The sequence below is a fragment of the Euprymna scolopes genome, chromosome 9 (genome assembly GCF_053919585.1).
Source record: "Euprymna scolopes isolate OS-2025 chromosome 9, ASM5391958v1, whole genome shotgun sequence".
Lineage (NCBI taxonomy): Eukaryota > Metazoa > Mollusca > Cephalopoda > Sepiida > Sepiolidae > Euprymna > Euprymna scolopes.
Genome location: NC_136490.1, coordinates 1,734,877 through 1,749,324, shown reverse-complemented (window position 1 = coordinate 1,749,324; position 14,448 = coordinate 1,734,877). Strand labels below are relative to the sequence as shown.

Sequence of the window (14,448 nt, the reverse complement as noted above, 5' to 3'; positions counted from 1 at the left end):
CCAGCCACGTTTCCTACCAATTGAGCTATCGACTGATAAGAAAGATTTAAAATTGAACCACTTCAAGCTATGAATGAATTTGCGCATGCGCAAAAGTAATAGAATATGTCAGCACGTTGAAAGGAATATTTTGCATGTCAAGTTGCCGACATATTTCTGTATGCCTTATTCATCCAGCCAAACAAAGATTTTGTTCTCCATAAACCGTCCTTGGTATATGATTACTATTCCCTGTTAATTTCAGTGTTATATGAGCAGTAATTTAAGAGTTTATCGGTTAAATATTTCCACACACATCTACTGTTTCATTTTATTTTTCCACTGGATCATTTTTCTCAATTCTGAGAGTTTATACTACTTTCGACATAACACGTAAGTGCGTAATAATGTTTTCACCTGAAATGCGTTCGTTTAAAACACAACTAATCTACATACGCAACTCGAAGAGAAACATATGCGGATGCAAGATAAGGATTTTGTCTACTTAAAAGGTAAAAGAAACGCGTGAAAATAGGGGGGGGGGGATTAAAGAGGAGATAACTCTCATCAGTGACAGGAGAACTCTTCTAAACTAAGATGGCGGTCATCAAAGAGGAGTTGAGTCTCTTACAGTCACATCGGAGTACGAGTTTTCGGAAGCCTCCACAGGGTAGGAGACAGTCGTCGTCCAGCGTTCCGCCCGCCGGGAAAAAGCCGGTCATCGCACAACCAACTCATGTCGGACATTTCCTCCTGATGGTTGTCATGAAACTCTGTCGTAAGGTCCTCTTTATGGACGTCTCCGTCAAAATTGGCATCTACGTGATCGGAGTGTTCGTGGCGTCGGTCATCGCTGACCTGTTTGCCGTCCCCCATATGTACTTCTCGTCCAAGAAAAACCTCTTAAATCGGCTCTTCGTCCGCTTTGGATGGGGGTGGATCCTTCTCTTCCTCGGATCGCTCATCTCGCTTACCGTGTACGTGTCGACGGGAACCCGGGTTGGGGCCGTCCGGCGTCATCTGCTCCGTCTGGCCGTCACCACCTTCTGCTGGTACAGCTGCACATATGCATTCGATTACATCGAGCAGTCAACCGGCATCTGCACCGAACTGACCCTCGACACAAAGCAGAAGTGCCGAAGGGCCGGCAAGATGTGGTTGGCCTTTGACATATCCGGCCACGTGTTCGTGCTCACTTATGGACTTCTGACCATCATCGAAGAATGTCGGGTTTTCAAAGATTGGAAAAGATTACGCGAAATTCTTGATAAGGAAGACCTGCAACAAGTCCGAAAATTGAATCCGGACGAACTCGATCGTGCCAAGGAGGCCTATGAGTACCTGACCCCTTACATTAAACTAAACATCATCTGTTTGGCCGTGCTGACCCTTATTTACGAGTTTATGTTGATAATTACTTCGGTGTATCGCTTCCATTCTTTGACTGAGAAAGTGGCCGCTTCCATGATCGCTGTCGTCTCCTGGTTCCTCACATATCAAGTCATCTTCCCGTCGTGGCCGACGTGGTTCCCCGCGCCGGGGCAAACCCATTTCCGATTCATGACCAACAAATTCGATAAATTCCAACGAAGATAGGACGGAAAAAAAAAAAATTTACCTCCCCCTCTCAAGAAAAAAAAAAAATCAGTGCTTGTCCAGAATTCAACCTAATTTAAAATAAAAATACAGAAAATGGGTGCTAATGCACTTATTGTACCGCACTATTTTTTAAAATAGTATTTTCAAGCTAAATTCTATTTTTACGATATCTTTTTTTAAAAATTGTTAGGTGAAAGTACAGAATAAGAATGGCTTTCTAAAATAATAACGTTATTATCATAAGTTAAATACCATCATTTTATTATTAAATTGTTAGGTGAAAGTACAGATTAGTTACATAACACCTTCCCCTCTCCGTGTTAAGAATGGAACGTTATTTCAGCACGGTAATATAAATGCACTGCATAAGTAACCGAAAATGTCATATTCTAAAACTCACGTAAATTGATCAAGTAGTTTATTGGGTTTTTTTTTTTTTAACTAAAAAAAAATCCAATTTTATGAATAAGCAAAAGTTTGTTTTAATCCGTCATGATGGTTTAAATAAAGGGAGACAACTCGATTCTCTCTACCGAGATCAAAACCAGCCTTGTAATGGATACACTTTACTATTAAAATTGCTAAAAATAGTGAAAAGATTTAACTAGTTGACCAATTTACGTGATTTTTGGAATATGACATTTTTGTTCTGTGATCATAAAGATTTTTCTGTTATTTTTGTTTTTTTAATTAGGTTGTACTCTGGACAAAACCGAAAAAAAAATATTGGGGTACTTATGCAGAATACGGACCGTGCTGAAATAATAACGTGATAGTATTTAAACCCCCATCTACAACATGGGGAGGGACTTTTTAAAAACTATTTTGTACTTTCACAATAATAAACAAGATACCGTAACAATTGGATTTAACTTGAAAATCTGTGCTTGATAAGACACAGTCGACAGATCGATTTTTTTGTTCTTTTTTTATATGTGGTTTTAAGCAAAAATAACGGTATTTACTTATCGTGTCGAAAATATTAATATATCCCAAAATTACGAAAATCCATCGAGTAGAACATTATTTATAGTTAAAAGTAATTTTTACGGAAAATTGGGGAAATTGCATTTTCCCTATATGTGAGTACCTTGAAGATTGCGAATACAAGAGATATACTTATCTCCCTTTTCGTCACTTTAATGACTGACATAGTTTTTAGCATTTTACTAAAAAAAAAAAACAAAAAAACATTACCAGTTGTTCTACTCGATGAATTTTCGTAATTTTGGGATATGTTACTATTTTCGACATGGCAGTTAAGTAAAGTATTGTTGTTTGTGCTTAAAACCACACATTCAAAACCTCCATCTATCGACTCTGTCTTAACAAGCACCTGAAAATCCTATGTAAAAAATTACCACAAATATCACAATATGTCAGTGAACTTTACATTTGATGACGTAAAAGATTTGAATGCAATAAACTTATGAAATTCGTCAAAAACTTTTTTTACGCATTTGTAACATAATCACGTTAAAAATATATTTAACAATATACAATTACGTTAAAAATATTTTACAGAAGATGTAAACATATTAACGTAATTATTAAATTTGAGTAAATTAACACATAACCTGTGATTAAACAATGTTTGACTCCTTATTACTTTATTCACAACTGATATTTATGGTAACTTCACGCACTTGATATCTTATAGTAAATGTGTTTTTTTAAATGCAAGTAGGTAAGCCATTTCGTTAAGAGTTACCCTTCTTTGTTTACAAACCATTCGACGAAGTGACGTCAGACAAATTTTAAGGCACTGATGACCAACAATGTATATGATGTGTTTTTTTATTTTGTTTTTTTATGCGAATATAAAAATAGAAATTTTATTTAAACACTCTTTATTTGAACTTTTATAGCAAAATTATAAGCATTATCGTAAAAATATCTTTATGAACTGTTTTTTTATCAAACCTCAGCGCCAGCGGTGTTGGTAATATTTTTTCACATCAAACATAGAAATGTTATAAAAAATGTTTATGAACTGGGGGTTTTTTTTATCAAAAAAAAAAAAAAACATAGTTCATAAATATATTGAAAAACAAACCGTTAATAAATATTTTTTTAAACAAAATCTCGTGGGAAAAAGAAAGAGTTCATATTTTTATGTTTGATTAAAAAAAACTTGCATAAACACATAAAAGTAATAATTTTGTTATAAAGACTGTTTGAATAAAACTATTTTTATATTTGCTTAAAAAAAAAAAGAACATATACACTGTTGGTCACCTTAAAATTTGTCTAACGTCACTTTTGATGAATGGTTTTGTAAACAAAGTGCGACTCTTAACGAAAGCAAAATAATTAATTTTTTTTTTTTTACTAATTTCTGATCTGTTTCCGGTATTTATGTACAATACGGACCATGCTTAAATAATTTATTTCGAAACAAATTCTTTACATGGGAGGGAAAGACGTTTTGTAACTTCTGTACTTTCACCTAACAATTTAAAAAAAAAAAAAAAAAAAAAAAAAAGATACCACAAAACTTTAATTTAACTTAAAAATTAATGTTTACTAAAAAAAATCTGTTCATCGTTTTACGACAGATGCACGTGAGGAACTGAATATCATTGCGATATCAAAATACAATTTTAATTTTTTGCAAGAATTGTTATTGCATTCATTCTTATTTTAGTCACGTAAATTCTTTGTGGTGAAATGAGTTTGACATTTCTTTCAAGCAAATTATCTTTACTTAAACCATGTTTTTAATAATTAAAAAAAAAACATAAAAAGTTATAGCGAGTTTTATCATATACGTGAAACACCAAAATAAAAAATATGGTCGAAAAATATAGTCGCCATCTTTATAAACAGTTCAACAACGATAATTTACGTCCATAATGTTCTAGTTTCAAACAAAGAATCATTTTTTAAGGTGAACAAAAAGCCATCAAAAACATGACTAAATAAAAAAAAAGGGGGGGGGTCAAAATATGCTAAAGACTTATATTTCAAAAATTGATTTTAGGAGTATTCAGGTTTATTTAGAACGAATATCACTTTTTAAATTGTCGCTGACAAGTAGTTTTATGATATTAAAACCTTTAATGTTATTATTGTTTTTACTTTGCCTCCTCACGAGGGCAGAGTTAGACACTAGGGTCGTTTTTTAATGTAGAGAAAAGGAACAAAAATAAAACATTGTCTCAGTCATGAAGGATTTCTTCTTCACTAACCGAGAACAAAAAACTTGAAGTGTAGCATCAGAACAGATACTACACTTTGATCTTGGCCCGAAGGATTGTTGTTTTTATTAGTCGTCGTGTTTGCTTTTGCACATGCGTGAACAAACATGGTGACCAGTAAAAACAATAGAGAATAGATGGATAATAAAGATTTTAAAATCATAAAAACTATTTGTCAGCGGCAATTTTAAATGTGATATTCCTTCAGAACAGACCTGAATAATACTAAAAATCAACTTTTTAAACGCACGTCTTAAGTTGGTATTATGGCGCATATTTTGAAAATAACAAAAAAGCATGTCTTTTTATTTATTTATTTAATCCGGCTAGTTTCATTTCGGCACGATGAAACTGATATATATATATTTCAATCTTTCGTTTGAATTAAGTAAAATCAAATATGACATCATTAACATAAGTATGAGTGTTACTTAGTGAAACTTCAGTTTGGGACGTGGGGGAGGGGTCATGAAATACAATCCTATTTATCCAGAATTCAACCTATGTAAATATATATATTTATATACCGAGAAGAAAAAAAAATGAGAAAAAAATCTTTGATATGTCATTTTCCAAAAATATGTAAATTGTTTTGTTTTTTTTTGTTTTTTTTTTAAGAAAATCAAATTTTATGATGAAGCAAGGATGGTGTGTCTCTGCCATTTTTGTATTTTTATTTTTTTTAAATGAGGTTAAATTTTGGACATATTTCATATGATCTCCCCCCCCCCCGAGATAATGCCATTATGTAATTTAAATGAAAGATTGCAAAACGAAAAAATGCTTATAATGCAATTCATTCTTATCAATTGTATTTGTAAAGAAAATAAAACTTAATAACAAACTTGCAATCAGTTGTATTGAACCTAAAATGGCTGTCAAATTTTATCGATTATTTCTGATTTTACAAACCGTGACAAGGCAAATTAATTTACCATTTAAATCTGTTGTCTGATTATTGGGGATTTAAAACAAAATTATTTTGAAAATGTTAATTAACAAATAATAAAATCAAACTGTTCATTAAAAATGTTGCCACTCGAATTAATCGCTGAGATTTGGAAGGTAACGATTTAATATTATGTCTATACATTTATTTTAAATTTTACAAGTTATACAGTTTATTTTTGTATTTTTAAATGTAATTAGTTCATGCTAAGTAATTTTATAAAGACAAATTCTTATATTTGATTTTACATAAAATGAAAACTTGCCCTATTTCATTTTAAATAATTTGGGTGACTGAAATAGGAGTTCATGACTAGGCTTCTTTTTTGTTTTAGACTAATTCAAAACTTCATTATTTTTAATGGTTGTTTACAAGCACAGCGCTATAAAAAAAGGATGGATTATTGTCCAGAATCCCCCTTTATATTAAGAAAAGTCTGTATGGTGTGCGTATCCATGGCGAAATGAAAATATCATATTCCAAAAATCATATGTATTAATCAAGTAGTTTTATTTTTAAAAAGAAAATCATTTTAAGTGACTAATGGGAATTCGTAGACATTACAACATATCACAAGTTTGAATTATTGAATTAACTATTTTTTTTTTTTTTTTTGCTTTGTGTTCAAGATGGTTGGTGAAACAGTTGCTCTTTGGGTGCTCATAAAATTTTATTTTCTCATTTAAAAATAAAACTTGATCAATTCACATAATTTTTAGAAGATGATATTTTTGTTTCGTTACAGGTATGTATATCATATAGATTTTTTTGGATTTTGTTTTTAATATAGTATGTATAAGAATTAAAAAGTGCAATTATTTTTTATTTTATTTATTTTTTTTTTTTTTTGAATAGTCCATTTCAAAAATGTATTGTATGCGAACGAAACATGAAAAAAATTCCAAAAGAGGAATCAATGAAAACGTGAACATTTTTATCATTTTGAGCTTCCTTACTTTTAACATGGTGATCTTAAGATAAACAAATTTGTGCGCTTCTACACTATTGGAACAAAATTTGAAGTCAATAAATGGAGTTTTCAGATAAATAAACAATGGTTTCTACTGATTTTTTTGTGTCAATTCTAATAAATTACAATGTTAGCTTCCAAATTATGCTCTCAAAATTGCCTGAATATTACTGAATTATTAAAAAAAACAACTTTAAACGTGTTAACAGGTGAAAATTTGCAGACATCTTGTTTTTATAAAATAAATCGAAATGGAAAATGACCTCCCTTTTGAACTCTCCTGCGTCTTACATAAGCAAATACGATTGTTTTCTTCAAATTCTATTTTCTTTAATAAATCATTTTCTACCTTATCGATTTTCATAATTTTTGGATATAATCATCTTAAAAATACAAAGAATACCATTGTTTTTATGTGAAATTCACTATTAGGATTTCCGAAAGTTTGTTCTGATAGTATAGAAGCGCCGAAATTGGTTAATAAAATTGAGTGGAAAAGTGTTTGACAACATTTTAAGGTAATGTCCAAGATCAGTGCTCGGAAAAATCAAGCTACTGGAAGTGGATACAGAACAGAACGGAGTCACGGAGTCAAGACACGAAAAACAAAACTATATTTATTTTTTAAAATTACTTTTAACAAAAAATGCCTTTTAACAACAAAAAAACACTTCTTGTATCATCAAATAATAAAACATATTTTATTCAAAAGAATTAATTTAATTTTAACACTTGTTTTATTTACGACAAAACATAAAATATATTAACAAGGCTTTATAATATGTATATCATTTATATAATTAAATAAAACTTTATAGTATATAATTTATAAATTAAATAATTGTTTGTTTTTGTTTCGTCATAAAACAAGTGTTAAAACAAAAAAATTTTCATAAAATATTTGTTTTATTATTTGGATAATACAAAAAGTGTATTTTTTGCTGTTGTTTAAAAGTCTTCTTTTTTTTGTGATAGCGCAAGAAGTATTAAAACTAAATTAATTTTTTAAAATAAATACATGGTTTCGTTTTTAGTGCCTTGACTCCATGATTCCATTCCATTTTTTAATCAACCATATCTACTTCAGGTAGCTTGATTTTTTTTTGAGCACTGATTTTGAACATTACCGAAATTTTAATGCGTTTTGTTTGATGTGATTCCAAAGACGCACTTAAATTTTTATTTAATAGTTTAAAAGCTTCAAAATTATTTTCGTGTTTCAAAGTTCCATGAAGTAAACACATCCCGAGCATTTTCTTTCTTTCTTTTAAATCAATAAAAATAAAAGATGACTAAACTTTGTTTACTTCAAAAAGCAAAAAGGCAAATTTTAAAGGTCGCGGCCAAAGTAGAATACCAGAAAATATTTTGCATAGACATTAAAAATGGTGTTGTTTTTGTTAAATGTTGATAAATGAAGAATCATTTCCATTTAAAATCCAGTTATTATGCATGTAAAATTGAGAAAATCTTATCTGAAATAAGATAAATCCAAATAAAATGGCTACCAAATTTGACCTGATACTAAAACTAAATTCGAATTTTATTTCTAAATGATTCCTCATTTAACAATATTTATTAATAAAAATAATAATCAATATTTAGCAAAAACATGAAACCATTTTTAATGCCAATTTATTTATTTATTTGCGTTTTTCTCTGACCGTGATATTTAAACAATACTCTATCCTGACTCTTTGAAAGAAATTTCTAACTTGAATTCAAGTTTAAAAGACAGGGGTCAAGTATTATCATTTCTTTGTACTGCTGAAATGCTCAGGAAAGCAGTAATACTCTCACGTGATCTTGTTGTTTCAACGAACCTATGATTTACATTTAAAAATTTGTATTTATATTTGAAAAAAATTGTTTTGTTAATTTAAAATTTGTCACCATAAAAACATTTTTAATTCAATAAATATTGTTTGATTTTTTATTTGTAAGATTCAAGAACAAGATAAATGAATCGATTTTTTAAAAAATTATTAAAAATAATTTTTTTTAACACCTGCATATTTAATTTTATTTTAACAAAATTTAAAGTTGTCATTATTAATATTATTATAATTATTATTAATATTAACAATATCAATAATAATATCAATAATATTATTATTAATATTATTAATAAAATTATTATAAATAATTTTATTATATTATTGATAATAATATTAGACTTATTAATAATATCAATAATATTATAAATACTATTATTTAAATAATATACATATACTATTGTTTTTATTAATAATATACTATTGTTTTTATTATTAATATAATATTAATATACTATTATTTTATTAATATTAATAATATTAGGATACTGATGTTTTATTAATAATAATATAATATTAATATGTTATTACTATTATTAATAATATTAATATACTATTATTGTTATTATTAATAATATAAATAATATATTATCAATATATTATTATTTTTATTAATAATATAATATTAATATACTATTTTATTATTCATAATATATTAATATACTATTATTTCATTATTAATAATATATAAATATGCTATTATTTTTATTAATATATTATTATTTTTATTGATAATATTATTATTATTAGCATTACTGCATGCTCAATTTTAAATTATACAATGTTTTACTAATGTTATTATTACTAATTTCTTTTAATTCAATTTTTAATCTTATCCATTTAATGATCAGTTCACACCTCATTATTGATTTTTAAGTCGTTTCTGACTATATAAATTAGCCATATATCAAACTGCACCCATTGCATGTTTTTTTTTGTTTTTTTGCTATTGAGTGTTTCAGCATTTTCGTCTTTTATGTAAAAAGGGGAAATAAATACAAAATCAAATAAAATTTTGGACTATGATAAAATTAAATATATAAAATTTGATTGAACATCAAATAATTAATAAACTCGTTTTAATTAAAACAAGTAAATGAAATGAAGTAAAGTTTAACTGAACGTGAAAAAAATGTTTTACAATATTGATTACGTCCATATTTGGAGAAATCAGATTTGAAAAGTTATATTTGATTACTTGCTGTATATACCTGGCATTGCCCGGTCGAAACATATTGCTGGGGGGGAGGGTTTAGTCACATAATATTTAAACTACACTGAATATCATAACTTGTTACGAAAAGTGACCACATGTTGGATTTAGGGAAGCATAAAACACCTCCATTTTAATCTATGAAAATCAAATGCGAAGTAACTCTCATAGCTTAGATATATGACTCTTATAGCTTAAATGAATAAGCTTACTTTCGGTTTTAACTGCAACTGTTGTCAGCTATTAAGAATTGAAAATAAAATAAATTATTAAGACAATTTTATTACAAAAAACATTTGATAACATCAAGTTAATTATTAATTTATTTTTTAATGTGATATGTAAATGAGGTTACTCATTGAATGTAGATTTCTTTTGAATAAATTGTCTATATAGAAATCATGTTGGAATAAAAGCGTGTATAAGTCTGTTTTCAATATGAAAATTAATTTGTGAAACTACCTGTTTTACATATTAATTTAATTGTCAACAAACAGACAGGAATACGAGTTTATTATAATAGATGTATTTATCTCCCCTTTTCATTACCCCATGTTCAAATAAGTTTGAATTATCTCCCCTTTCATGTCACTCTTTGAAATTAAAGACAAAAATATTTCATATGTACTCAACGATACAGAAGCACCAAAAATTTCTATTAAGAAAACCAAGTTAATTCCTATTTCAGTCACATAAATTCTCTAGAGTGACATGACTTTCAAGCAACTTATTACTTGAAACTATACTTTAGTAGAAAATAAATAACATTAAAACACTAAGGAAAACGAAAAAGGAAACGCAGAATTTTATTTCAAGCAAAATCAATTCTTATTTGTAGGCACGAAGGACATATTTTAACAGTTAAGTTACGAATTTGTAATATTTTTCTTTTTTAGATTCAAGTGCTAATATTATATTTATTTCAGTTTGTAATCTTTATCTTTATTTCATTAATTGTGTAAATGGTTTTCTCATGCAAAAAATGTGCCTATTATATCTGGCAAGTTTAATTAGAATATATTTTTTTTTATTTTTTTTATAATAGATTTTTCTTGTCCATAAATGTTGTTTATATTTTCCAAGTTGATTGCATAAACAGATTAGGCAATTATATTCATTTTCAGTTAGTGAGAGGGGAATCTTTTACCATACCTTCCCTTAAACACGCAAAATGGACTTATATAAGTACTAAGTTGTATAGCAAGTTTTATCGTATGCATGAAGCACCGAAATGAAAACTTGGATAAGGGTGAAGGGTAATAAATACAAAAGCAAACTCTACAGTAAGTTATTTATCTCCCTCCTATGACACAAAGGTCGGAAAATGTGATTTAAAAAATCAGCGCCCTACAAGAATAGTTCTCTGGTCTGCAAAAGTGCTTGAGCATCCCTGTCGTCATTTCCCGATAGGGGCACCTTCACCTTAAGCTATTCTGCAATGAACTAACCCTTTTTCAAACGGAGAATATAAAGCCTGAGAGTGTGGACATCTTAGAACTACACAGTACCAGAAACACATCTCAACCAACAGGGAACAGTTATCTAAACAATGGCCGAGACTCTGTGGGATTTGGTGCCGAGAAACAACCTCCGACTGGCATTACAAAATCTACAGTATAAGTGTAATATAACCTCTGGATGTGATCATTGATCCCGGGACCACAAACACAACTCAGCAGGGTGAGAGTGTACACAGGGACAGGGAAATGTGCACTAACCCTAAGTCCCTAGTGGTGGACCCCTCAAAATGTAACCAGGCTCTTACTGGTTATTGGAAACTAGCACTCTGATACTCTAGGCATGCAAAATGTGCATGACTCTAAGTCTGTGTGGCAACACTTTTATTTTTGGCTGCCCATTCATTGTCAGATGCTGCGGTTGAGTTCATCCTTGCTAGGTGCTTTGGTGAATGACTGGCATGCTGCTTTCCTCATCTGCAACTTGGCATCGGGTTCAGGGTAGATCTGAAATCAACTGGGTTATTCTCAAACCAATATGCGATCAATAATAATAACTCTGGAGATCATTTTCTTATGAACAAAAATACTTATTGCATAAAATCATTTTTGATACAGTTCGTACACAAAAAAAGTATCAGTTAAATTCGGGGCTTCTCTCGGATTTAAGAAAAGCAAAATGTTTTTGAATGCAGAATCTTTCGACTAAAATCAAACTCTTCAATTAATTTTCTTGGTCGAAGGAGAAAAGTCGTTCTTTTCAAGATTTACTTTTCCTCTGGATTTCTTTTTGCTTTTCTAACTTATTTTCCAGTCATTTGCCAGGAGGTCCGGCATTTGAATAGATAATATCTTGAATAGATAATCCTCCCTCGATTTACAGTTTTTTTCTATATGCTTGATGACAAAAGTCTGGTTTTTGAATCCAAGTTCCTTGTAACTTGTCTGCCTTCATTAGTTATTTAAAATACATTTTTACCAAACCCAACTAGAAAAACAATCTCCTTCCCTAGTTCTCTTGTTCTAAAGAAACTCCATTATCAGGTTTATATTTTCATTTCATTGAAACAGATATTATTTTTTCTGATGGACAGAATTTTATGAAGATCTGTTTTTCTTGATTAAGTGTCAGCATAATTCCCTTCCCTTACCCATGCCTCATCTTCATCTATCTGAGCAAGGTTTCTGGTGTCACGCAGGATGTTGCTACATAAGCCCCACCCTTCTTAATAATTCACTTCAAGCTGTGAAACTGCTATCACACGTAGGCAGCAAGGAGTTCACCATTTCAGCCACAGTAAGTCAGCAACAAACAGACAAAAATTTCATGCCATGAAAAACTGTAAAAATGTAATCTTTGCAACTCAGACTATGAAGAAAATTCATTGAATCAGATAAATTATGAACTCATGATTTCTAGAAAATCTATAATAGTATGGTGAACCATGCGCAATCAACGATCCTCATCAATAATCAAACACGGTGCTTGTACTGCAACTGATAAGGCTAAACTACTTGCCCAACAATTTGCCTTAAAATATACTTTAGACGCCACAAACCATTCTCTCCGTTATTTCCACCCATAAACGGAAAGTACTGCACTAGAGCATCTGATCATCAACCCTTGACATCTCCAAAGTCTGTAGATCTTATTCTTGTTCACAGGGAACATGAATTGGAACAGATATATCGAGGGTATTGCCAAGACTGCTGCAAAGAAGGTGGACTCTCTAGCATGCTAGAAAATTACTTATGTTTGAGACTATCCAGCGCATCTACAAGGCCGCCATTCACCCATGTATGGAGTATTGTTGCCACATTTGGGCTTATGCATCTGCTACTAGTCTTTCACTCTTGGACAGGGTTCAAAAGAGAGTCGCCAACCCAACAGGTCCTGCACTGTAAGCTAGGTTTCACCCTCTGTCCTACTGATAAAATGTTGCATCCCTCTACCTGTTTTGCAAGTATTTTCATGTTAGGTGCTCCGACGAACTACAAGCCCTTGTATCCCCTCAACGTAAATACCCTCAACAAACCCAACAAGCAGCAAAATCCCATCCCTACACAGTAGAGACCTTAGATGTAAGAAAGCCTTCTACTCTAATAGTTTCTTCTCTAGGACTGCTAGACTTTGGAATTCCCTTCCGGGTTCCTGTTTCTCTGACTACTGACATGCAGAAGTTCAAGAATAATGTAAGCAGACATCTTGCTGTTTAACTCCCTACATAGTATCTCTGAAATTATGTCCCAAATAGTAGCCCCCTACATCAATGTGGTACTGTGCCTTGTTTGGAGTGAAAATTCAATTAAAAAAAATAAAGAAATACTTTGCTGAACTAGCCCCTTTCTTTTCTAAGCTCTATAGCAAATGCTTTGTTGAATCTTGTTTGATAACTTGAAAATTATCTCTGTGATACCAGTTTTCAAGAACACTAGTAAAAATGATCGCTCCATATGTCTCCTCCCATTCCTCACTTAAATCTTTCAATCGTTAATCAATTTAGCGATAGTCCCCCATTTTAAAAATGTTAAACTTTTTTCTGACTAACTGTATGGATTTAGGCAATCTCACTCTGTCAAGAATATCCTGTTATCTCTCAACGCATATATCATACACTGGATAAAGCTAGGGTAGTGTCATTTAATATAGCCAACGCCTTTGACAAGGTCTGGCATGATAGTCTTCTCAGGTAGATTAATTTTTACCATATTACGGGACAAATATTTAACATAATCGTATTTTTCTTAACTAAAAGAAATATCCACGTCTCCACTACCATAATTGCAGTTTCTTTCCTTGGACTGCTTGATTTTAGAATTCTCCTCTTGCTCCTGATTCTGTAACTGTACCAACATGCAGAAATTTTAATGTAATGTTAACAAATATCTTGCTACATAACTTCCAATGTAGGATACCCCTGCTTTATAATTTTACTCCCTTTTTTATTTGATTTTTTTTTAACAATAAAAAAGATAAAATGTTTTTCTTTTTTTATTCTCCTTTTTATGATTGTCTTAATTAGAAAATTCTGAATTCACTGTTTTTCCTTAGTCAGCTTCTTTCTAGGCTTGTTTATAAAGATGGCAACTATTTTTTACTGCTGAATTTTACGTTCAGCATTTTACATGTACCATGAAACTGGCTATAACTGTTTTTTTAAGATATTTTATTGTTTTTACTATAAAACCTGGTTTAAGTAAAAATAAGTATTTTTGAGATTTTTTCACTCTCAATAATTTAGGTGA

General features: G+C 30.2%; 1 protein-coding gene across 1 annotated transcript; it reads left to right on the top strand.

Moving 5' to 3' along the window:
• Nucleotides 1–522: 522 nt before the first annotated feature.
• LOC145284428 (acyl-coenzyme A diphosphatase FITM2-like) lies at nt 523–5,629 on the top strand. The gene has a single exon (XM_080133224.1). The coding sequence runs from the start codon at nt 577–579 to the stop codon at nt 1,573–1,575; it is 999 nt and encodes a 332-aa protein (XP_079989350.1). The 5' UTR covers nt 523–576; the 3' UTR covers nt 1,576–5,629.
• Nucleotides 5,630–14,448: the final 8,819 nt, after the last annotated feature.

What these genes read in the sequence shown, in the direction of transcription:
- LOC145284428 (XM_080133224.1), top strand. Translation starts at nt 577, where the DNA reads ATGGCGGTCATCAAAGAGGAGTTGAGTCTCTTACAGTCACATCGGAGT.